Source organism: Carya illinoinensis, chromosome 3 (assembly GCF_018687715.1).
Source record: "Carya illinoinensis cultivar Pawnee chromosome 3, C.illinoinensisPawnee_v1, whole genome shotgun sequence".
Classification (NCBI taxonomy): domain Eukaryota; kingdom Viridiplantae; phylum Streptophyta; class Magnoliopsida; order Fagales; family Juglandaceae; genus Carya; species Carya illinoinensis.
Genome location: NC_056754.1, coordinates 23258 through 51030, shown reverse-complemented (window position 1 = coordinate 51030; position 27773 = coordinate 23258). Strand labels below are relative to the sequence as shown.

The 27773-nt window shown below is 34.1% G+C and overlaps 1 protein-coding gene across 1 annotated transcript; it reads right to left on the bottom strand.

Annotated features, from left to right (window-relative positions):
- Nucleotides 1-14213: 14213 nt before the first annotated feature.
- Nucleotides 14214-15683, bottom strand: LOC122302203 (WD repeat-containing protein LWD1). The gene has a single exon (XM_043113339.1). It carries the CDS (start codon nucleotides 15374-15376, stop codon nucleotides 14339-14341), a length of 1038 nt encoding a protein of 345 aa, XP_042969273.1. The 5' UTR covers nucleotides 15377-15683; the 3' UTR covers nucleotides 14214-14338.
- Between the last annotated feature and the right edge of the window lie 12090 nt (nucleotides 15684-27773).

Here is a 27773-nt window from a genome sequence, read left to right as displayed (position 1 = left end):
TAAAATACTTTTATTCAATTTTTTTCTATTATTTTTCAAAATTTAATAAAACATCTTAATTTAAATTATTTTATTAATATTCCCAAACTATTTTAAAATTATTCATAAAATTTTAAATTAATTTCACTATCCAAGCATGTCCTCAACAATAAAATCAAAAGAATGAAAAAAGGCACAACTCAATACTGGAAATAACTTTTGTTGACTTGATAATTACGATTCCCCAAGCCCCCGATATATTTTGAATAACAAAAGTTCTAAATACAACTATGTTATAACTGTTATGAAATTAAAAGAAAAATGATATTATAAGAAAAAATATTGTTATGTAATAATAAAAATTTTAAACTTATACAAGTGAATGATAAATATATATATATATAGGAGTACAAATACGGTTTATGTATAACTTAAGTCATAATTGACGGCTAAGGACGGTCAATATGACGGCTAAGGGCGGTTATAATTGATAGATAAAAGTGATCATACAAGTCGGTTTATAACACTCTCCATTTAGATGACCATATATAAAGAATATGCATTGTTAAAACCTTGCCAATGAAAAACCTTGTAGAAAAAAATAAATGACAAATGAAAAAGAGTACAGTAGTCATCTGTATTGCCAAGCGCTTTAGAATTGCCTTATTAAAACCTTGCAAAGGAAAATCAAGTGGGATAAAACCTTAACGAATGAAAAAAAATATAATCAGTATAAATTTTTAAGACATTTACTCTCCTGAAAAGTGCATTATGATAGGTTTTGAAGTTTTCGCATTCCAATATTCGGCACAATCTTCTTAAATGTTGCAGTTGGTAATGCCTTAGTGAATAAATTTTCCAAATTATCACTTAACTGTATCTGCTTGACATTAATTTCACATTTCTCCTCATGAATTGCAATGATCTCTGAGTAATTTGAAGAGATAGCAGATAGTGTTTGCTTGACAAATTTCCATGATATAGCATAATTTTCATAAATAAATAGATATCTAATTTGAAATCTACATCTGTGTGGATTTGAAAAATAACCTGCATCCGCATATCCAACTAATTGTGGACTTGATCCATGTTGATAAAATAATCTTATATCAATTGTACCTCAGAGGTAACGAATGACATATTTAATATCATTCTAATGTCTTTGAGTTGGTGCAGAATTATATCTTGCAAGTAAATTAACTGAAAATGTAATATCAGACCGAGTGTAATTTGTAAGATACATCAAGACTCCAATTACACCGAGATAAGGTATTTCAGGATCAAGAATTTCTTCATCATCTTCATAAGGACGAAATGGATCTTTCTGCACATCAAATGATTGAACAACTATTGAAATACTTAGAGGATGAGCTTTTTCCATATAAACATACTTCAAGACTTTATAATAAAAGGTCTTTACGTTGATGCATCTTAATATTATGTATCAACTCTTTAAATGATGCAATTGATAATGTTTTGGTAAACAAATTCGTTATATTGATTCAAGATCGTTTTAATATTAAATTCACTACTCTTCTAGAGTTGTGTTTTTCTGAAATTCTTGTGAATAACATAGTTAGTAGAGAAGTCATTAAAATTAAGCCGTCAACCTCTATATTCAACAAAAACGGTGGCCACCTTTTTAGACTAGATAAGCATCGCAGGATTTTATAGCTCTTCTGGAGCTGTTAGGCGCGCAGGGTTATGATGCTACATCTCTCGTCTCTTGTAGATAGATGCTTCACGAGAGACGCTGTGAAGCAATAGAAATGTTTTTTCTTTCTTTTTACTCACATGAGGATGTTGCTCTTATGATAGGAGTAGAGATTCATTTTTTTGGAAGGAATTATTCTGATGTCGTTTCAGAATCAAGATTTCTTAGTGCTCAATATTTTGTCTCAGTTATAACCATGTCTCGGAGGTTATTAGCTAAAGTGAATGAGGTCAATCAACTCAATAATCAAATATCTTAATTGCGTTAGAAGCTCTCTGGAAAGAGTCGTAAGAACAAAAAACTGAAGGAGGAGAATAAAGCGTTAAAACAGTATGCCCTTGATCTTCAGAATCAGCAGCAACTGATATTTGAAGAAGTCCAAATACTTAGAGAATAAGGACAAGCTGCATTTAATCTCGCCGTGGATATCTAAAAAGATCCAACTTTTAAGAGAGTAGGAGCAAGCTGATTTTAATTTCACGGCCTAGTAAATAATAGTAGGATATCTGTATTTAACGTATCTTTTATCAATATATATAATTTTGTTTTTCTTTCATAATTTTCTTTATAAAAGAAATATTCAGCTCATCTTCATTCGTATCTTATCTTCTTTACTTTTCTGTAATTAGCCTGTATTCTTACTCTGTAATCTCTATCTGTATCCTTATTTTGCAATGACCCAGCAATCTTCTCGTGACCAATATATGAGGTATTCTACACCTCGTTCACCAGTTATTTATACTTCTACCGTAGGTGCTATAATGCAATACAATAATGATCTGACTAATAAGTCAGATAATGATACTATCTATGAGCTTGTGAATCTCGGTACCCGATACTCATCAATCATTGTCGCATTTTCTTAGCGATTACAATCTAAAACTTCTGAGTTTGATAAACTCAATGAGAAAATTTCTATTTTTCAGCTACTTCTTCTGGAGTCCAATATGAAAATAGGAGTAATAAAGTAAGAGAATAGGAATTTAAAATCATTACTTGACTCTTCTTTTCGATTGCCTACTCTTTTAGACAAGGATATCATGCAAATTTATAAAGAGTAAGCTTATTTAAAAAATGAGGCGAAGAACTTCAAATTTCTATAATTTTGTTTCGAGATAATAAAATAATATTTCACAAATATTCACGTTGTGTTTCTATCTTCTAGTATATGTTTTGTGTGCTCTATTTTTTATCTCTTTTAATCATGCACATTTCTTACAAAACTGTAATATAAATCTAAAATACTAATTACATTTAAGATATGGTATTTTAAAATTAATAATTTCATTCATTTCCCTTTCGAACCCGAAATAATTTCTGATTTATATTTCAAATATGTGCAGTTTTCATAAGCTCTTTTGGAGTCTCAATGACATTTAAATCATCTATATATACTGCAAGAAAAACTAATCTAGATACTGAAAATATATGAAAAGTAGCTTGTTCCATGTGCGTTTGGATTATTTTAGATCATATAAAGATTTTTAAAACTTGATATAATAAGTACTTCGGGACTATATGCTTCATGCATTTCATATCTAGTAATCCATATAAATATGCAGTTAATCATGCATACTCAAACTCTCGGTACATATCAAGCTAATAAAAACCTTAATATAATTTCATCAACTTCAAAAGCATATCAATATTATTTCTGCGAGAAACCGACTCGTGATTTATATATCACATTTTCATTTTTTTTATACAAATACCCACTGATATTTAACAAGCATTACATTTTAGGTGTTTGGATTACAAGTTCATATGTATCACATTTTACTAATGATATCCATTTTACATGAATTATTTTTTTCAATTTTGGCCAATATTTTTACGTCGGTATTCTTCGACGGTTCTTGGCTCATTTTCTTCATTACTTCTAGTAATGTCAAGTGCCATCTTATATGAAAATATGTTGTCGACAACAATTTTATTTATATTCAGAATTTCTCCAATACTTATAAAATATATCGAAATCTCGTTATTTTTAGGTACATGTCCCTCTTCAAGGAAATACATTTCATGAAAAACCTTTTCAGGAGGTACTCTCCAGTAGTTTCCTCTTCAAGATGATAATTCTTCAGGAGATAATCTTCAGGAGTTTTTATCATGAGAGAATTTTATACAGAAAGTTTGGATGAATCTTATTGCTTGTTTTGTGGGTATGGCCTTTTCAGGGGGACCAATTTCTTTTTTTGTGCTTTTATCTTTCGAGATACTTTATCTTTTGTATCAATATGTCTCTCACGCTTTTAGACATGTCTTATGTTCATTAGATTGTTAAATTTCTTAATTGTCCTACGATGACTTCAATCATCGCTAGAATTTTAGAAGTTAGAATATGAGATCGTTTTATCTTATTGCATCTATAAATTAATTATCATATGAACTTCTAATTTGTCTATAATAATCAAGATAACGTCGAATTATTTTATTTTATTTGTTTCAAGTAATTTTTTTTTTTATGCTCATGGTGGGAAGATTTTATAATAAAAGAATCTTCTGGTTCTTTTATAGACGTCCATATGAAAATTATTCGACTTATCGTAATTGATTTCGGATGATCAAGTTAATCATAAAAAACATATAAATATTTTGAATCATATCACTTTTGATGCATCATAATATTTAATTCAATATTTGAATAATATCATCTTAAAGAGAAAGTTGATAATTTTTCTAATACAAGTTTCTGGTCCGAAATAATAGAAGTATTATAATGATATTTATTAGCACATCCAAACTCTTAGTTTTTTTGAAAAAAAAAAATATACCATTCGTTTTTGGGAATGATATAAATCCAATACCATTCACTCCAGAGAATAGTGTGGAACTAGTAGGACATGACTGATGATTTCTTAACAAAAACTTATTATTTTGCTCAGCCACTAGAAGACAAGATATAAATTTAGAATATCTTGTGAACTTTCTCACTCGATATTACTATTTCAGGAGCATATTTGAGGCATTCATTTTAAACATATATTCTTTAGTGGCTTTTCTTTACACAATTTCAATTATGCAACTTTAGGTGCATTAATCATAACGAGTTTTTGAGAGGATCCCGATCTTTTGGTACAATATCACTCCTTTAAATTATCTCACAGAATCAATAGATATTTTATTATGAGGCACTCAATAAAATTATTGGTTTAGAGCGATCCTTCAGGGATGCTCAATTTCTATTTCGAGATTAATCTTATCATCAATAATTCATATAAGTATAAAAAATAAATAAAACTTGTATATAAACTATGTAAATAAAAATTAACCACAAATATAACTTAAATGTAAATTATGAAAATTTTAATTTACCATAGATAATATTCTCCATAGATATAATTGAAAAATAAATTATGAGAATATTAATTCACCATAGATATAACTGAGATGTAAACTATGAGAATAAATGTAGAATTTTATCAAGTAATAATAAGGAATATAATCTTTAATACTCACTTTGGAGACTGTAAACAATATATTGAAAAGCTTACTTGAAGTAGAAGACCACTAACTTTAGAATCAACAGAGTCTCGTGTTGATAATGTGTTATGAAACTAAAAGAAAAATGATATTGCAAAAGAAAACATTGTTATTCAATAATGAAAATCTTGAATTTATACAAGTGAATGATATCCATATATATATATTAGTACAAAAATAATTTATGTATAGGTTAAGTCATAATTGACGGTTAAGGACAATCAATTATGATGGCTAAGGATAGTCGACAGGTAAAGATGGTCAGTCATAATTAACGATTAAGAAAAATCATAATTGATGGTAGGGCTGAACAATTAAGCCGAAATACCCGACCCGAACCGAATACCCGATTATACCGAACCGAAATTACCCGAACCATTTTGAAACGGGTAGGAATTATGAGCTTCCGAACCGTTTTCTATTCGGATCAAGTTGGGTCGGGTAGTTACCCAATACCCGATTTTGTTGCTTTACCCAATGGGACCAGTGCGTTTCTTCTTCAGCCGACTCCACAGCCGCTGGGCTCTACCTCCATTTCACACTCTCAAGGTTCTCGCTCTCTCTGACTCTCACTCTCAAGGCTCTTGCTGACTCTCACTATCAAGGCTCTTGCGCAGGTAAATACTCAAGCTTTTCCCCAGCCCTTGGTTTTACATTACTGCGTTATTTGTTTGGATGGAGCTTTTGTGCAAATATGGGCTTAGATTACTGAACTAGATGCAACTCCTTATGAAACCCAGTTCGTTTGTTTGGTTTTAATGTACTGAAGAACTGCTATAAAGCTCTTCCAGAAATATTTAAGTACTGTAATGCTTTGAACAAAAATACTGCTCGAAAAATATAACTGATAACTTTGTTCTCATTACAAATACCCAAGTACTCTAGCATGATTGCCACAGGAACTAACGCAGAAAATAAAAAGAGATATTGTGGCCTTTACTCTGTGCTTGGATCCAGATGGTTTTCTCTGACAATGACAAGAAGAATTTAAGCTACTACTTTTGGTATGTTTAAAAAATTGACCGTACCAAAGAAAACAACAACCAAATTGAAATCTAGAAGAAACTGGGAATTCTTAAGCCTATTATTTTATATTAATATCTTTTTGGCTCCTAGAGCGCTTCCCAACAATTACATGGAGGTATTACCAGATCTTTTAGCCAAACTTAATTGCAATTGGATCAAGAAGTTATTGTATTCAATAGTTTGAATGATGAGCCAGTAATAGAAAAATAAAACAAGAAGAAAAGAAAGGCATACTTAAGAAATTAGCAGTAGAGGCTACTCCAACACTTGTCAATGGCAGCCCCAATTTTTTTAGGTTTGCAAAGCTCTTGAACAACTCTAGCCCAGGTAGAGGCTTTTGGAGGCAAAAACTTCTGCAACATCACTTCTACAATTTTGGAAGCACCGAATAGCAAGTTCATCTAAGAACTCCCTCCCATCTTGAGGAGGGTGTACCTTTTCCCTTAAAGCTCGCAAAAAATTGTTGCATGTAACTAAGTCAGGATCACATCTGGTTGAGATTCTGGTTCTTGACAAAACATTTCATTGAAAAGTTTCAAACCCTGCTCCACCAAACCAGCATTGCAAAGACCATGAATCCTTTGCTTTATCCAACTTCCCTTCTCGGCACAGACCATCAATAAGGACTGCATCTCATGACCCCCCTTTTTTTTGTTTTGTTTGGTTTTACGTTGTATTTATTGACTTTGAGGCAATAAAATAATGGTTTGGTCATGTCATCAAGAGTGTCTAAAGTTATATAAGTTGAAGCACATATCAAATTCCATTATCGATAGGTTGTCTTATTATGGTACTTTCTTTGGTTAAATATATGTATCTGGGGCCCATTTTGCTGGTGAATCCCAAGTCATGTTGTTTGTTTATATTGCCTTTTTCTTTCCAATATATTGTTAGTGGATCTATTCTTGGGCCTTTAACATTCGAAAATATATGATTAACTACCAATAAGAAAACTACTTATGGAAAATATATATAGTTAGCTTTCTCCAAAATGGATAGTAATTTTTTTTCATACGGAGAGATTATTAATATTATTAATTTAATTTAAGTCGTCTCTATTGTTTTGGAGTGATTTATTTGCACACAAGAACTGGGTGCTGCTATGCAATGTGATTAATAATTTAATGATGCTTTCTTTATCTCATATTGCAGTTGTGAAATCTAGTATTGCTATGCCTTCGTCAGGGTCTGAATCAACCCCTGATGTAATTCATTTGGATAGCTCTCTACCTACAACTACTCCTCATGATCATTTGGATAGCTCTCTCCCTACAACTACTCCTTCTAATATTCGCCCTCCTATCAAAAGATCTCAGGGTAGATCGGATGTATGGCTTCATTTTTCTAGGATTGAGGAAGGAGACCCAATATTCACAAAGCTACATGCAATTACTGTAGTAAGGTTTTATTATGTCATTCTAAAAAACAAGGTACTTCATCCTTGAGGTACCATAATGACAATTGTAAGGCCTTTATTGAGATTGGAAAGGTTAACCCCCAATCAAAAACGACTGGACCTAGAAGGGATGGGGTGGATGGTACAACTAGCAGTCCTAGTTTTGGACCTACCAAGTATAATGAGCAGAAAATAAGGCTAGCGGTAGCTAAGATGATAATTGTGGATGAGCTACCATTTAGATTTGTAGAGAAACAGGGATTTAAAGACTTTATGTCTACAGTTGAGCCTAGATTTCCAATTCCCTCTCGCATTACTGTTATGCGAGATTGTATGAAAATGTACTTGTTAGAAAAAGACAAGTTAAAAGGACATATTCATGGCATCTGATTATAAGATTTGCATCACTACTGACATGTGGACATCAGTGCAAAATCTTAATTATATGTGCATAACATCACATTTTATTGATGATGATTGGGTCTTGCATAAAAGAATTATTGGTTTTATGAAAGTTCCTAATCATAAAGGGACAACAATAGGAAGAGAGATTGAGTCATCTATACTTAGATGGGGCATAAAGAAGATATTTACAATCACAGTAGACAATGCATCTTCTAATACTACGGCTATTGATTATTTTGAGGAAGATTACCAAACTTAGAGATTGTTTGGTATTAGACAATGACCTTATGCATATTAGATGTTGTGCACATATTTTGAATCTTATTGTCCATGATGGCTTGAAAGAAATTGATGGATCAATTGTGAAAATTTGAAATGCTGTGAAATATGTGAAGTCTTCTCCTGTAAGACTTGATAATTTCAAGTCATGCGCGGAGAGACAAAATATCTTGGGTGGTGCGCTTCTTTCTCTTGATGTTTCAACTAGATGGAACTCAACCTATCTGATGTTGAGTGCGGCTCTCAAGTATTATGCCGCTTTTGAGGTGATGCAGGATGAAGACAATCAGTTTGGCCAGCATTTACGTGAGGTTAGAGAAGGACCACCAACTTTAGATGATTGGAAAATCGTCAAGGTTTTTGTACAATTTTTGAAGATTTTTTACGACGTCACCTTGCAAATTTCAGGCTCAACTTATGCAACTTCACATTTGTTTATGAGAGAAATAGCTTCAATCTATAACCATTTGATCAAATTTTATGTGGGTGATGATGATATGTTGAAAACTATGTCAGAGAGGATGCTTATGAAATATGATAAGTATTGGAGAAATTTTGAGAAAGTAAACAAAATCTTATTTATTGCGGCTATTCTTGATCCGCGCGCCAAGTTGGAAGTTTTGGAATTTTGGTTTACAGGTTTTCTTGGCCATGAGCGAGCTTTTGAGCTTGTTACAAGGTTAAGGAGGATGATTGAGAAGATGTATAAACAGTATTCAAAATCTAATGTAAGTTCAAGTGTTGATGAAACTCAAAGCAACACAACGTCTTATGATGATGCAGATATTTACAGTATGTATCGGCACTATCAAGCATCAAAGGGTGTCGTAGAGTCCAAATCAGAGTTGGATCGATATTTTATGGGGAGCCTTGAAGGATTGACGTCAAACTTTGATATTTTAACATGGTGGAAGATGAATTCAATCAATTTTCCGATCCTTGCCAATATAGCTTGAGATGTATTAGCTATTCCCATAACTACTGTTGCTTCCGAGTCGACATTTAGCGTTGGAGGTCATGTCTTAGATTCATTCCGTAGCTCATTGGCCCCTGCAACAGTTGAAGTTCTTATTTGCACACAAAATTGGTTGATGGCTCCCTCTGTTAATTATGACTCCCAAGATGTAATGGAAGACGCGGAAAGCTACAAGTTAGAAACTGGTAAGATTCATATTTGAATAATATTTTCATATAATCATTTCAATTAATTATATTTTTAATATAATTTTTTTTTCCATGTAGAGATGACTTTGATGAATATTTTGAATGAGGCCGATTGAAGATTACTCGAATTTTTTGAACTTGAACTCATGGTGATTATTGAAATTCCTTATTTGATCGTTTTCCATATATATTGGCTATTGGTCATTGACTCATTTATGCCATTCTGAATTGCCATGTAGGTTTATGATGAGATAAGCTTACCAAATGGTGTCACGAGGCCATCACACTTGGAAGTTTGCAACAAAAGTAGGAATAGAATGATGTTAAGGAGAAAAAACTGGAAATTTTTGTTTGGAAGTTAGGCATAATGCAAGATTTTGTTTTCTCTTGCATTCTAAGACTAATTGTTAACTAGAACAATGTATTTCAGCTTTATGAGCTATTTTTAGTTTATTGGGTTATAGTGCATCATTTTATTTTTATTTTTCTATAGTTGATAAAACTGCTATATTTATTTCAATGAAGCCTTCAAAGTATTCCAATATTATTGAACTATGAATGAAATGATAACAGGATGCATATTTCCAAAAAATAAAAGGAAAAATATAGTTGCAAGCACAATTGTGTACTAATCTGTGCACCCATGTGATGTGATTGGTTAAAAAGTAGATTTTATTGAAAACAGTGTTGATTTAAAATTTAAGTATGAATAAATCAGTATTGGTACACAGATTAGTGCGTGGCTATACTTGTATGTAGCAAAACTTAAAATAAAAAAGGCCTTCAAGTATATCTTGTACTATTTTAAAATATGTTTTTCGATATTGACAAATAAACACACATATCGTTGATAAAATAAAACCCAAGGACCAAAACAAAAGCCTTAAAAGAGCAAGTTTAACACAAAAAAAAACCATGTTACTTGTTAGAGTCTATAACATCAATAAAAAATGATAAAGATGCATTGATTTAATGCATTGACAAAGAACAACATGTGGGTAATCCTTAGAAGAGAGAGAGAGAGAGAGAGAGAAAAAAAAAAACCGGGTAATCGGTTAATCGGTTAATTTCCGAAAAAAATCGGATCGGCTAATCGGTTAATTTGGTCGGTTCGGAACTGGCTGCTTTGGCATCTTCTATGTTCGAGTCGGGTCGGAATCTTGTTTGTTCGGGTCGGGTCGGGTCGGGTCGGGTCGGGTCGGTTGTTCAGGCCTAATTGATGGTTAAAAATAATCATATAAATTGGTTTATAATAATAACTTATATAAACTCTTTAATAATAGGTCACCGTCCCCTCCAACTACGTCTGAATTTTGACAAGATTCGAACTCTAAAAATTTTTGTCCGAGATCCCATGTTGGCTCCGTATTCTTATTTAATAAAAAAATAAAAAAATAAAATTGAAGCGATTCTCTATTACTGTTTTGTCTGTATTTTTAGTAGTCATAGGCACGTACTCTAATTTAATAAAATTAAAAAAAAATTTGAAGTAATTTTTTATTAAAAAAATTTAGTTACAAGCACAATTGTGTACTAATATGTATATCAATCTATTATAATTAGATAAAAAGTAAATTTTATTAAAAATAATACTAATTTAAAATTTAAATATAAAAAAATTAATATTAATATATAGATTAATATACAACTTTATTTATATATAATAAAACTCTTTTCTATTACTTCTTTGTATGTATTTTTAGTATATTTTATGTCAATCTGCCAATATGCCTATCTTGAGACTTGCGTTTGTCTATCAATCCATCTGTCTTTTCCCTTTCTGTTTACCTTACTCTCACTTTTTTGAGTTTTGTTTTTTAATTTCTATTAGGGCCTGTGAGTACACTGATGACATAATGTTACCCTTTTAATTTTGTTGAGTTTTTACTTTTCAAATCACTATAATTGATTTTTATATCCCATTTTTTAAAATATATTATTAAAATTTATTTTTTTATTTTATATATTAATTTTTATAATATATCTATTTGTTCTTCATATTATTTAAATATTATACTTTTTATTTTTTTATTCATTTTAAATATTTTTAAAAACATTTACACATGAAAAAGAAATGAAAAATCACATGAAGAGAAAAAAGAAAGTAATTAAAAATATTTACATTTGATGAATAAGATCCTCTACACGTAGAGCGATCATTATAGCAAAATATATAATGTTTTTATAATACAAAATCCAATAGAGTAGTATTTTAAGAATATTTCTTTATATTTTGAAAGAAAATGTATTTTATAAGAGTCATTGAAAGTGCTCTAAGGACTTTCTTGCTTTTTGAGTATTTTGTTTTATTTTATTTTATTTTTTAGACTTTTGGTTCAAAGTTTCAACCCATAAGTGTTTTTCGAGGTACCAATCTTCACCCTTAGTTTGTTTATAGCTATTTTTTGGTCTCTTATGTCCGAGCTCCTCTTCGTCTTCAACATCGATTCTCTGCTTTCTCTCATTTCCTTTTATGTTTTTGTGCAGCCATCTTACAAGGGGAGAACTACATGTGGTTTAGACTCTGATGAGTATAGTCTCTATGTTCAACCAATCGGTTTGGAAATGGTCTGACAGGCAGCAATGGCAACTCAAGTTCTCGCGGAAGGTGGCTCCATTGGCTTTAGCAGTGTCAACATTGCCACCGTACGGTGGCAGTCACCAAGGCCCCCCCTCTTTCTATGTGGCTCCGACACTCAAGACTCTAACTTCGATCAAAGTCGAAGCCCAGCCCTAGTCAATAATATATTATTAATTTTTTCTAGTGTCTCTCTTCCTCTAGTAGCTCGAGTGAACTGACCATATCCCAAACCAATAGAAGTGAGCAAGTACCCTAGGGTACTTGAGAGAACCATGTCGAAGGAACTCAAGCAAAATGACCATATAATTTCGGGAGAATGGATGCTCTCCATCTTTTGATTAGGAAAGCACGTACTTAAATATTAGCCACCGGATTGTCCCTAACATTACCCTTTTTAGATTAGTGTTGGTAAGCTACTTCGGAGCAAACATAGAGCACTGCATTCATTACCATACATCTTTCAACGAAGATATGAGCTGTAGAGGGGATGTTTTAGGAATTCCATGTTTTACAAAAACTATTCTGCTTTTCTTTTATTTTGGATAAGTACAGTAGACTATTCTGCCTTAGTTCTAATTAGTCTGAATATAAAAACTATTTCATTTCATCATTACAACTTTTCCAAATTCTCACACAAAATATAATAAACAATTCAATCTTTTCAAGTCTCAAAATAATAATAATATTAAAAAAATATATTATGACAGTATTTTATTCAACTTTCATCTAAAACCATTTTATCTCATCTTACTATCCAAACTATACAATACAAAATAAACTAGGAATCATCCACATTCTGGCCCCAAATATTTTTGTGAACTTTCTAGTTGTGAGAAACAAATTCCATTTCTCTAATGTAGATAGTCCAGAGATACTTTTTTGATAGGTAGAGAGCCCTGAGATTTCAAAAGCCTAAATACATCAATCAGAAGTTCGCCAGAAGTACGAGGACTAGGAGATGCATGCACTCGGGAATAACAATGTTACATAGTTACTCTAACAATTCAGTATCCACAGAAAAGAACGTTAAAATAAGTCATTATGTGAGAATCATATTAACCAATAAATCCTGACAACCATTTTGATTCATACGTTCAACGAATACTCAATAGATAGTGAATGGTGTTGAGAAGCATCATAACTAATTAGACAAAAACAACTCGCAGGCAGCTTGTTTTGTAAGCCAGGGAGTTGAATGGAATATCTACCAACTACCAGGATGAACTTCCACATTAACAAACATAGCAGACATCTTAGACATGATTGTATTATACAAAAAGATGAGAGTTCAGAAAAGGAAGAAACATATCCTCCCTCTTTCTTTTATATTTTAAAGAGACCAGCGATCTAAAGACATAGTACCATCAGCAATCACGAAGTTACCGTTACAGTTTTCTATTCATCCTAGGTGAAAATTTCATAACTTGGGCATCTGCAGAGCCTCGATAGTTTTCCTTAACCACAGACATTTCATAACTGAGGATGCATGTAGTTTAGCTTTGATAACGAGTCAACGAAAATACTTGGAGAGAGAGAGATAAATATATAATAACAATAATATAATATATATTCCGTCTCCTTAGGACAGAGCTAATAGAAAAAATCCTGCTCAGGTTGTTCTTGCATCGCCATGAGGTTACTATATCATAAATCCTCACTTGATATCAGAAAACCATCACTAATGACTATTATCAAGTCAGCTTGTGATGCTAACTATGAGTTCTCTGAAACTAGATTCTTCTTCATAAGTATACAATCAACCCAATACAAGAAACTTCACTTGCTGCTCCTCGGGTTCAAGACCAATATTACTCAATAGTGTCACAAAGTACTAGAAAAAAAACGTGTTGGATTTTGAGGGGAAACACCTAGCAGGAAACAAACATATTGATCCTCGAGGATCTCGACCATACGATATTACAAAACCCTTATATGTCCTTGAAATTCTAAAATTCCTCGCAGCCAACAGTATCTCAGTGATAATCTTATCGGCAACATCCTAAAAGTATAGCTATCTATGAGTTACGGAATGCAGATATTCCTCGTTTTTTCAAGTTTCCAATCGGTGCATAGTTCTCATTGCATTTTGGTTGAATAAAGTAATAACAAACAGGCAGAGCCGCAGCGGCTCGCATTTGGAAACTTGAAAGATCATCATGAAGAGAAACATTTTGCAGACCGCGGGATTGAGAAACTATAAATTGGAATCTAAAAAAGACGAACACACGGTATAAGGCAAGGCATGGATCGTTCCATTACGAACTCAAACCAGCGATATATATAAAATAAAAACATAACCATTCAATACACATCATACCCTAAGTATCTGAAGCTTGGTGGAGAAAGCAATGGCAACCCAATCGGGCTGGGACGAGGACCACTGCAGCTGCTCGATCTCCGCCCCGGCCGTGTACGCGAGAATAGGATCCAGGCCACCCTCGACAGGTTGGCCCATGGAGGACAAGTCCCAAATCAGGGCCTGGGAATCATCCCCGGCCGTGCAGATGTGGCAGGAACTGTGGGGAGCCCAGGCAATAGCATTGACGGAAGCCTGATGCCTCTGCAATTCAACGACAGGTAGTGTGGGGTAGCGGATGTCAAGGACGACGACTTTAGAGCTGTCCATGATGATTGTGGCCATATACCTGGGGTCCTGCTTGTTCCAGCCGAGGCGGACCAAGGGGGTGTCAGGCTCTGAGCTCTCGTAGATGATGGTGGAGTGCTCCTTGTCACGAAGATCGAAGACGCGGACCGAGCCGTCTGCGGAGACGGATGCAAAGACACTGACTCCGCCCCAGGCGATGTCGTATACCTCCTTGTCGTGAGCGATGAGCTGGGTGTCGACGATTTCGCGATCTATGTCCCAGATGGTGCAGGTGGTATCGATGCTAGAGGTGCCGATGCGCTTGGGCTCGGCGTCGTTCCAGTCGAAGGAAGTGAGGGGACCGCAGAAGTCGCTGTTCTTGTTTCCGTTGAGGAGGCTCTTAAGCTCAACGCGGTGGTCGTCGGAGATCCGCCACACGCGGAGGAAATCGCTGGAGGTTGCGAGAAGGTCGGGTTTCTGGCACTCCTTGTCCGGGATAAAGATGGTCTTGGTGGGAGGGTAGGGATGCTCAAAGGAGAGGTTTGGATCGGAGCGGATCTCCCCGTTGGAGTCGTCCAGCTGAACGATCTCCACGCGGTTTGGGTACTGTTCCAGGAGGCTGGCTATAGCCAGTCGGTACTTCTTGTCGCGGCGGACACTCCAGTTCATGGCGTAGATGTGCCACGGTGCCTCGTACGTGTATATCTCCGACCGCTTCTGCTGCTCGTCCGAACCGTCCTGATTCGGATCGCTGCTCGCCCCCATATTCCTGCTACCGTTTAAGGAATATTGTCTGTATCAGAGCAAGAAGGATTTTATTCTAGGTCAAAAGACTCCCGAAGAAGAAATAAATGGTACAAAAGGGGCTAATCCATGGAAGAAAATTGAGCGGATAAATTGGTGGCCGCAGCACTTTTGCCTGGCAGATGTGCGAGTCTACTCTTTGCAGTCTACTGGATCAGCAGGTTGGATCTGGGCCGTCCGTCCAGCCAATCCACGGCCATACACACTTCCGCTAGAACATCCCTGAATCAAAATGTCGCAGAAGGAACAAAGTAATAGAGTCAAAAGTTAAGATAACAAAAAAATTGGGGACGAGGAATGAGATAGATAAAAGATTTTGTAATAATGGTAAGATAAAATTGTAAATAATAGTGAAATAAATTTAATTAAATTTTTTTCAATTTTTTTTTTAGAAAAAGGAAAAGTTGAATAAAATATTTTTTCAAATAAATTCTAATAAGAAATTATTTTTTGTTTCTTGAATTTTTATAAAGAGTAACATTACCTCACCCTCACTTCTGGCTAAAAATAAAGTATATTATGATAGAAGGCTAGCTGTTACAAAAATCCAGAAACCTTGAAAATGCCTATGAAAAGAAAAACGGTTGTTTATATATCAACTAGAAAAGAAAACCATATACCATGAAAAATAGTTTCTCCTCTAACTGGTTGGGTTGATATTGGGCGTTTAACTGCTCCTAATCCAAACAAGACACGTAGAAAGTTTTATAATAAATACGATCTCATGTGATTACATTTATGAAAGTAAATAAGAAGAACTGTTATAAAACTATCGAAAGGAGAGGGAGAGATAGAGTTCAGAGAAGTTATGAAACTTATGAATTTCTTAAAGAATTCAACGATATATATAGGCGTACAAAGGGAACTATGCTAGCTTACTATGTTAGCACTATGCACTATGCATATGTCGGCCAACTCACTATGCTAGTACTATGCTAGCATTATGCACTATGCATATGTCGGCCAACTCACTATGTTAGTACTATGCTAGTACTATACACTATGCATATGTCGGCCAACTCACTATGCTAGCACTATGCACTATGCATTTAATGGCTAGTTCAAGGTGGGCATACAATTTATTTTACAACAATGTTATTTTACAACACTCCCCCTTTGGATGACCACATATAATGAATATGCCTCGTTAAAACCTTGCCAAGGAAAAATCTTGTGGGAAAAAACCAATAGCGAAGAAAAAAGAGTACAATATTCATGTATACCGTAAAATGCTTTAAGATTGCCTCATTAAAACCTTGTAAAGGAAAACCCAGTGGGAAAAAACCTTAGCGAAGGAAAAAGAGTACAATCAGTATAAGTCTTCAAGATATTACTCCCCCTGAAAAGTGCATGATAAAAGGTCTTCAAGTCTCCGCATTCCAATATTCTGCACAATCTTCTTAAATGTTGCAGTTGGTAATGCTTTTGTGAATAAATCTGCCAGATTATCACTTGATCGTACCTGCTTGATTTTAATTTCACATTTCTCTTGAAGTTCATGAGTATAAAAGAATTTAGGTGAAATATGTTTGGTTCTATCACCTTTGATATATCATCTTTTAATTTGAGTAATACAAGTAGCATTATTTTCGTATAAAGTTGTTGGACTATCATTAATCACTAGAAGACCACACTTTTCTTCAATATGTTGGATGATTGATCTTAGCCAAATACATTTTCGACTTGCTTCATGAATTGCAATGATCTCTGAGTGATTTGAAGAGGTAGCAGATAGTGTTTGTTTGACAGATCTCCATGATATAACAGAATTTCTATAAGTAAATACATATCTAATTTGAGATCTACCTCTATGTGGATCTGAAAGATAACCTGCATCTGCATATCCAACTAATTGTGGACTTGAACCATGTTGATAAAATAATCCCATATCAACCGTACCTCGAAGGTATCGAAGGATATGTTTAATGCCATTTCAATGTCTTCGAGTTGGTGCGGAACTATATCTTGCAAGTAAATTAACTGAAAATGCAATATCAGGCCGAGTGCAATTTGCAAGATACATCAGGGCTCCAATTGCACTGAGATAAGGTATTTCAGAACCAAAAATTTCTTCGTTGTCTTCACAAGGACGAAATGGATCCTTCTGCACATCAAGTGATCGAACAACCATTGGAGTACTCAGGGGATGAGCTTTGTCCATGTAAAAGTGTTTCAAGACTTTCTCTGTATAATTTGACTGATGAATGATAATTCCATTTGGCAAATGCTCGAGCTGCAGGCTGAGACAAAATTTCGTTTTGCCAAGATCCTTCATTTCAAATTCATTCTTTAAATATGTAGCGGCTCTTCTGATCTTTTCAGGAATTCCAACAAGATTTAGATCATCAACATAAACCGCAATAATAACAAATCCGGAGTCTGATTTCTTAATAAAAACACATGGGCATATTGGATTATTCTCAAATCCTTCTTTCAATAGATATTCGTTAAGGCGTTTATACCACATGTGTCCGGATTGCTTTAACCCATATAAAGATCTTTGAAGTTTAATAGAATACATACTTCTAGATGTACTCAGATTAGAAGCTTCAAGCATTTTATATCCTTCAGGAATTTTCATATATATGTCATGATCTAATGATCCATATAAATATGCAGTGACCACATCCATCAATTGCATATTCAAACTTTTTATAACTGTCAAACTGATCAAATATCTGAATGTGATTGCATCAATAACAGGAGAGTATGTTTCCTCATAATCAATCCCCGATTTCTGCAGGAAACCTTGTGCAACAAGTCGTGCTTTATATCGCACAATTTCATTGCTTTCATTACGCTTATGTATAAATACCCATTTATATCCAACGGGCATTACACCCTTTGGTGTTTGTATAATTGGTCCAAAGACCTCTCGCTTTGCTAGCGAGTTTAATTCAGCTTCAATAGCTGATTTCCATTTTGGCCAGTCATCTTTACGTCGACATTCTTCGACAGTTCTTGGCTCAATTTCTTCATTACTTTTGGTAATGTCAAGAGCCATTTTATATGAAAATATGTTGTCGACAACAGTTTTATTTCTATTCAAAATTTCTCCTGTACTCATGAAATGTATCGAGATCTCGTTATTTTCAGGTACCTGTCCCTCTTCAAGGGAAGACATTTCATGAAATACCTCATCAGGAGGTTCTTTCTCAGGAGATTTACTCTCTTCAGGAGCATCAATTACTCTTATGGCCTGTGTTGGTATAGACTCTTCAGGAGTACCAAATTCATTTTGTATTTTCCTCTTCCGAGGAATTTTGTCCTTAGCACCAATAGGCTGTCCACGCTTCAGGCGTATCTTAGACTCGCTTATTGCTATTTTGGCAACTTGTCCTTCAAGGACTGCAATCCTTGCTGGAACATTAACAGCAGAAATATATGATTTTACCACACCTTTAGTGTTAGTAAATACATCTGGTAATTGGTTTGCAACACTTTGCAAATGAATAATGTTTTGAACCTCTAGATTAGATTCTTTTGTACGAGGATCAAATTGGGAAAGAGCTTTATTTTCTCAAGTAATTTCCTGTCGTGCTTCAGGCACCGACTTCTCATTACTCAATGTTGGAAAAATGGATTCGTCAAAATGACAATCTTCAAAACGTGCCTTAAACATATCCCCTGTAAGAGGCTCAAGATATCTGATAATAGATGGAGAATCAAATCCAACATATATCCCAAGTCTACGTTGAGGGCCCATCTTTGTACGTTGTGGAGGTGCAATTGGAACATATACAGTACATCCAAAAATACGAAGATGAGAAATATTTGGTTGCTGACCAAATGCAAGCTGTAATGGTGAATATTTGTGATATGCTGATGGTCTAACTCGAATTAATGATGCTACATGAATTATAGCATGTCTCCAAGCAGAAATAGGAAGATTTGATTTCATGAGTAAAGGTCTAGCGATTAGTTGAAACCTTTTAATCAATGATTCAGCTAAACCATTTTGAGTGTGTGTGTGGGCAACTGGATGTTCAACATCTATTCTTATTGACATGCAATAATTATCAAAAGTTTGAGATGTAAATTCTCCTGCATTATCCAATCGAATAGTTTTAATTGGATAGTCAGGGAATTGTGCTCGTAGCTTAATTATTTGTGCAAGAAGTTTAGCAAATGCAGCATTTCTAGTGGAAAGTAGACAAACATGTGATCATCGACTTGATGCATCAATTAAAATCATAAAATATCTGAACGGTCCACTTGATGGTTGAATAGGCCCACATATATCTCTATGAATCCTTTGTAAAAAAGATGGAGATTCAAAAACAACCTTTGAGATAGATGGTTTGATAATCAATTTACCTTGAGAACATGCAGAGCATGGATATTCATTAGGTAAGATAATCTTCTGATTCTTTAGGAGATGCCCATACGAATTATCAATTATTCGTCTCATCATTATTGATCCCGGATGTCCAAGGCGATCATGCCAAGTCATAAATATTTTGGGATCAATGCACTTCTGGTGCATTACAACATGTGATTCAATTGTTCTCATTTCTGTATAATACAATCCAGATGAGAGGGCAGACAATTTTTCTAATACGAGCTTCTGGCTCGAAATTATTTTAGTAATGAGAAGATGCTCTTTCTTGTCTTCGTTAATGGTTTCAATATGACAACCATTACGACGTATATCTTTAAAACTCAATAAATTTCTTCTGGATTGTGAAGAAAATAGAGCATCATCAATACAAAATTTGGTGCTATTAAGCAACACAATATAAGCTCTTCCGGAGCCTTCAATTAGATTCGATGAACCGAAAATGGTATGAACATAGACTTTACTAAATGTTAGATTTTGAAAATATTTTTTATCCTTAAGAATTGTGTGAGTTGTAGCACTGTCAGCCAGACATACATCTTTATTATTCATCTCGGAGATAGAAAGTTCATCAATAAGACTCATGATTCTACAAAATATATAAAACTTTCATTACTATAAAACATTGCAGAATAAAAATATTTTACAATAATATGTCAGAAATACATTAATTAAAAAGGAACACTTCCATGATTAACTCTACCACTAGAATCCTCAAAGAAATCAGAAACATCAAGACTTGTAATGTGACGCCTCCAAATTCCGTTTGGGATCGGACGGACATTCGAAGCGTCGAGACATGCAACACAAGGTTACTTGCCCCCGTTCATGACATATAAGATGCAATGTTCCTAACATGCATCTAACATTATGCAATATTCGCAGCGGATAATTTTTTGTTCTTTAGCAATACTATGCACCAAATTGAAAATATCCCAAATGCTTAAAACATACTTCATACATAAAAACCCATTGAATAGATCACAACACTAGTCCAAAATGGTTATGATCCAAAAAGTACTAAAGATGTAACTCCATTGTACAAGTAGTAATTTACGTTAACTGCTATATTAACATTGACGTCGCACCGTCGCTTAGTCATCTGTGTCTAGTTGATTAGCTCCTGATTCTCCTTCAGGTCCTGTAACAAGATCTACCATTCGGGGGGAATGGTAGTTGGGACTACCAAAGTGAGATTTGATTACAAATCTCAGTAAGTTAATAAAAAAACTTCCACACAAGCTAATGATGCATGCATGACAGTAAAAGCATAAATGCATAATCAAATTCATAAGTAATTAAAACATAACTTGGCGTACAACATAGTATAATTGACATAACTTAAATTGAAACATGAACTGAACTTGACTTGACATGAACTTGTTCTGAAACTTGACTTAACATGAAAAATATATACTCCACAGTTGTTGTGGCCCCATGTATTCTACGTGTAAATACATACTCCACAGTTGTTGTGGCCCCATGTATTCTACATAAACTTGACTTAGCATGAAAAATACATACTCCATAGTTGTTGTCGCCCCATGTATTCTACGTGTAAATACATACTCCACAGTTGTTGTGGCCCCATGTATTCTACACAAACTTGACTTAACATGAAAAATACATACTCCACAGTTGTTGTGGCCCCATGTATTCTACGTGTCACAATTGCTGTGTCTTATGTAGTGTATACGTCACAATTGCTGTGACCCCATACATAAGTAATCAAGATGAAACGTGACTGGAATACGAAATGACTAAAGCCCCGACGTAACATAACGTGACTTGAATATAACTTGAAATACATGATCAATTTGAGATAGAAATATTTCGTAACATTGCATAACATATAATAGACAACATATTTAACATAACATACTTGCAACAGTGAATATTACATGACTTGACATACATGTAATAGATGACATACTTAGCATGACGTACTTGTACGGTACAGTAATATATGACAGAATATATTATGTAACAGATAAAAATTGACGACAGAATAAATTCTATATAATAGACAATTACGTGATAACTTGGCATGGCATGACATATATGATAACACACATACATACACTGTAGTTCCTTTACTTAGCACACATACACAGTAGACTGCTAGTAAGTTAAAAACTAACTTACCTCGATCTCCGCATTTCTTATAAAACTTCAAGTGCGACCACGAGGAACTGTAATTAGTGATTCTAAAAGTTAGAACTAAATCACTAATAATTTGAAATATAGAAAATACTAACTTAAAGAGTAAAATTTTCATTTTACTCTCTACATGTAGGAAAATGATCATTTTACTCATAACTTAAGGATTTTTCATACTAACTCCAAAAGTTTCCAAAATTTACATTCCTCATGTAAATTTTGTCCTAAACTTAAATATCAACTCAGAAAAATTTAAAACAAAACACAACTATGAAGAACACACTATGGCCAAAACATCCATAGGCCATTTCCCTTGATTTTTGTTGCAATTTCTTCCAACTTAAAACTCATGCTTAAATCAAAATTTTACAACAAACATCTTCCAATCCTAAGTTCAAAACCATACTTAAAACATCCATTTAGAAAAAGCTAATAATTAACACCAAACTTTTTTGTAAAAAGATCCAAGCACTTGAATCACAAGTTTTGACCTTAAATCAAAACATCTCCAAGAATTTCCAAAATCAAATCTTACTTCTAACATATTCATAATATCATCCTAACATCAACCATGCTTTAAATCATCAAACTAAAGTCACCAAAATCACAAAATAACATTTTGAGTTTTTGGTTTTACACTTAGTCCAAAAACAGAAACTTTTTCCTCAACTAGTTTTGATAAATCTCTTGATCTATGACTTATAAATATATGATCTTCAAACCAAACCATCACATAGTTTAAAAAGATGTCCTAAAATATATATAAGCTTCTAATTCAAGATCACATGGTTAGAAATTAATCAAAACATAAATTTAGCCAAGAATATCCACATTTTGGCTTATCTGAATATCTCTTTGCATAAAATTTCATATCTTTAAAACTAATATCAAATATTTTCAAAATAATAATATAACATGTATATAAGATGCTTAGGATCCTCCAATAAAATTTTCAAAGTCATTGGAATAGGTTTAGACCACCAAAGAGTTAAACTTTCTCAAAATAGAAACTGTTTTTCCTCTTCCAGTTTCTAAGTTTCTAAATCTAAGAAAATCTTTCATCAAAACCTTTAATCATGCAAAAATCGTCAACCAATAATCATATACACATGTTAACAATACTCCATAAAAATTTCGGACCAATATCTATCCATTAGCTTGGTCAAAAACTCAAAACTATAATATATTCTCCAGTTTATCTCCTAGAATGACCTTTCTATAGTTTATATAATATTTGACTGACCAAATGATCTTCAAATAGGACAAATAAGATATCCACGTAAACTAGATTAAAAAAGGAACAACTTATATGAAGGAGATTTTATGATAAAATACTTACAAAAGCTTCGAAATGGGTGTGCAAAAGACCTCCTAAAAGCTGTCCGAGAGAGAGTGTTTGATATTCTTTCAATGGAAAGTGTAAATGAAGATAATTTCGTGGGGAGAGGTGGCTAGAGATACTTATGGATGAGATATGGAAGAGATGAGGCTGGAGTTGAGAGTTGAGTGTAGTTTTCTCCTACCCAAAATATCTATAAAAGATTATCTCATAATATTCTATCCAATAGTATCTACAAAAAATCAACTTAAGATATTTTTATCTAATAATATCTATAAAAATCAACTCAAAATATTTTTACCCAATAATATTCATGAAAATTACCTCAAGATATTTCTTTTTATCCAATAATATCTACAGTTTTTAACAGACGTTTTATCTGAAAATATGAAAAAATGTTATTGCGCCATAAGACTTTAAATAACCCTCCGAGTCTAATGGCACAAACCATAATACATTTTGACACTTCTAACTATTTTCAATAATCAAAAACACACTTCTGATACCATAGTAAATAATAACACTAACTATGTAGTTAGACAAAAACCTATACGATTAATGGATTCGTGAAAACTTATGGGGTTTTCACGAGATTCCTAAAGTTAATAGAAATTTCATAATTGAATTTCTAGCGGGCTGTTACATGTAATATCTTCTCCATCTATAGAATCTAAAGCATATGATGGTTTAGCGAAATTTGTTTCAAATTTCTTTGTTTTTTCTTTTATAGAAGATTGGTATAAGTCAACCAAATGCTTAGCTGTACGACATGTACGAGACCAATGTCCAGTCATACCACATCTATGGCATCCATCTTCATATTTCTTTACAAATTTATTTTGAGGACCTTTGCCCTTCTCTGAGTTGAACCACTTCTGGTGCTACGGTGTATATCTATTATTTTCCCTTTTAGTGTGGTCACTTCTAGGACCTCCACTTCTATAGTTTTTCTTACCACGTCCACGCCCCCTTTTTCTTTGAAAAGATGCACCATTCGCTTTTGGGAATGATGTAAATCTAGTACCATTCACTTCAGGGAATGATATAGAACCAGTAGGACGTGACTGGTGATTCCTTAATAAAAGCTCATTATTTTGCTCAGCTAATAGAAGACAAGATATAAGTTTAGAATATTTCTTGAACTTTCGCTCTCGATACTGCTGCTGCAGGAGCACATTTGAGGCATGAAAAGTAGTATATGTCTTCTCTAACAAGTCATCATCAGTGACTTTTTCACCACATAATTTCAATAGCGAGCTAATTTTAAAGAGTGCAGAGTTATACTCACTAACACTCTTGAAGTCTTGCAACCTCAGATGCATCCAATCATGACGAGCTTTTGGGAGGATTACAGTTTTCTGGTGTTCATATCTCTCCCTTAAATCATTCTACAAAATAAGTGGATCTTTCACCGTTAGATACTCAGTTTTTAATTCTTCATGAAGATGGTGCCGAAGGAAAATCATTACCTTAGCACGGTCCTGCAGGGACCCTTGATTTCCTTCTTTAATTGTATCTCCTAGGTTCATTGCATCCAGATGGATCTCAGCATCAATGATCCAAGATAAATAATTTTTCCCAGAAATATCAAGAGCAACGAATTCCAATTTTGTAAGATTTGACATTTTCTACATATATAAATCAGGAACATAAGTATGTTTAATATTTCATATTCATTTTGAAAACTACAAAAATATATTGAAAGACTTACTTGAAGTAAAGGACTACTAGCTTCAAAATTGTCAGAACTTTCGTGCTGATAACGTGTTATAAAACTATCGAAAGGAGAGAGAGAGAGATAGAGCTTAGAGAAGTTATGAAACTTATGAATTTATTAAAAAATTCAATGATATATATAGGCGTACAAAGGGGACTATGCTAGCTTACTATGCTAGTACTATGTACTATGCATATGTCGGCCAACTCATTATGCTAGTACTATGCTAGCACTATGCACTATGCATATGTCTGTCAACTCACTATGCTAGTACTATGCTAGCACTATGCACTATGCATATATCGGCTAACTCACTATGCTAGCACTATGCACTATGCATTTGATGGCTAGTTCAAGGTGGTCATACAATTTATTTTACAACAATGTTATTTTACAACAAGAACAATTTTTTTTTTTTTTTTGAAAAGATAAGAAGAACAAATTTGAACTTCAACCAAGCGATAACCATATTGTTGCCGCATGAAAGCATACCACAGTCACACCAAACTAGGTTTATCTGTGCCACAGCTGGACAACGCCGTCGCACCAACAAGCTTTGTCGCCTCTCACTGACATTTTTTCCTCCGTTTCCCCACTATTCGTCGAAGCTTTTTCTCCCTCAGCTTGTTCCATGGCCCATCATAGCCTTTGCCCACCACGGTAGTCGTCATCATTGATAGAGGTCATCGTCATCTCCTACACCAATCTATGGTTTGATTTTTGCATTGACTTCTTTATAATTTGTTGATGAAAATAAACTACAATGGGAATGAATTATTCGCCATTTATGAAAAATGCATGCACGGGTGAGAGTTGAGGATCACTACTTTAATGTATTGAATGAGAGCCCCAACAAGTAAACATTAAAATCAAAGAAACAAACTAAAGGAAAAGATCGATAAGGATGATCATGTTATACATGCAATATTATATATATGTATATATATATATATATGCATGGGGCTGGGGACAAAAGTTTAGATAGTGATCAAGAAAGAGATCATGGATATGGTGGAGAGAAGTGTAGGTAAGAGAGCAGCAATGGGCACGGAGGTTGAGGATTCCCTCTCTGAGATTATAGGTTGAGGATTCAATACATCTAAAATTTATATGTCTATTGACTACATCTAACAAAAACTGGAGGGAAAGCAGGGAAATTGTAGAAAAAGCCATACAAAAACCAAGAAAGGAGCTTTTCAAATAATCATATCAAAGCCAAGAAAACCCATACAAAAAAACCAACACAAATAAGCTTTTCAAACCCATAATGCATAGCAGGTTCAATAACCAAGCAAAATTACCACAAGCTCAGCTGCTGGTAACTAAATCTAAAAATATGAAGAAACCCAAAATAGAATCAAGAGAATAAGCTTTTAAACTCGGCTACCAAACAAAAAAGGCAATAAATTGAAGAGCCCAAAATGAAACGACAAGCTAAACTCATTCATCGATACATAATTTCAAAACTCAAATCCTGAAAAGAGCACTAAATAAAATTGAGCAAGCTAACAAGCCACAGGCACGCATAGTATGCAATTATAACGTCAATGGCTATGGCTGGAGAGACCTAGGATCAGACGAGCAGATCGGCAGTGGACATGTGAGACTTCCTCACTGGCGAGCATATTGGCAGTAGTGGACGTGTGAGGCTTCCTTTCTGGGAAAGGATGAGGCTTTCATGGAAGAAGAGGGATAATGATTTTTCATGAAGGACATTTTTTCAAATATATTAGGTGTGGACATGTATATGGGATTTGAAATGGAGGAGCTACGTGACAAAATTCCATTGGAGGGTTGTTATTTAAGGAAAATCAGACTGACTGGCTGTAAGATTTCCTCTATGGAAAATCCTTCTCAACATATCAGAATATAGCCCATTAATGCCTGATGGAGGGTAATCTATCTTTGTCCAGGACTGATAGGCTAGTCAAAGGCTTTGGTAGGTGACTTACAAAAACAAAAGGAGCATCAACTAGTTACCTCTATATTAGCAACACCGTTAGCAACTGTATTACCCTTTCTATAAATGTGGCAGATCGAAAGATATAGCAGAGAAAGGAGAAATAATATCTTCCCACTGTTCAAGATATTGACAAAGAGGTTGTTTCCTATTTTAAACCAATGCACAACCAACGAAAAATAGTCTCCACAACTATATTTGTATTCTGCAGTTGATAACGTGACCAATTTTTAAAGTACTAATCTTTGCATATAAGTTCATTCCAAATCCAAGGCAGATGAGAAAGTGTGAACAGATACACCTTCATGATTTCTTATAACATGATAGCATCCTATTAAACTAGGATCCCTTTTAGAAACATCATCAATATTGAACTTGAGAAATACCAAGAGGAGGTGGGTGCCATCAGACTAAGAAAGGTTCATGAACTTTTGTCTTATTTTTCAGTGCAAACATTGTTTGCTTGCCCCTGGGTCCAAACACTGTCCAAGCAAAATTTAATTTACTAAAAAGTGACATACAACTTATGAAGGAGGCGGCTACGGCAACAACGCATGGTGATAAAGACGGATCTGGGCAAATTAGTGGAAACCTATAGCTGGAAAAAAATCTTAAGGGTGGTTAGATCGACAAAAAAAAGGGTGGACAAAAGGGGTCATGCGGCAAAGTAGAAACTGAACTGGGGTCTAGGCTCGAGTTGGGTTGATTCCGAGGACAGGGTAGAGGGGATAGGGTGAGTGGGAGGTCAGACGACCATCGAAAACCGACTAGGAGTAGTGGTCCGTAGTGACGAAATCCTAGAAATGAGAAACAAAATGAGGGAGAGAGAAAAGAGAAAAAAGA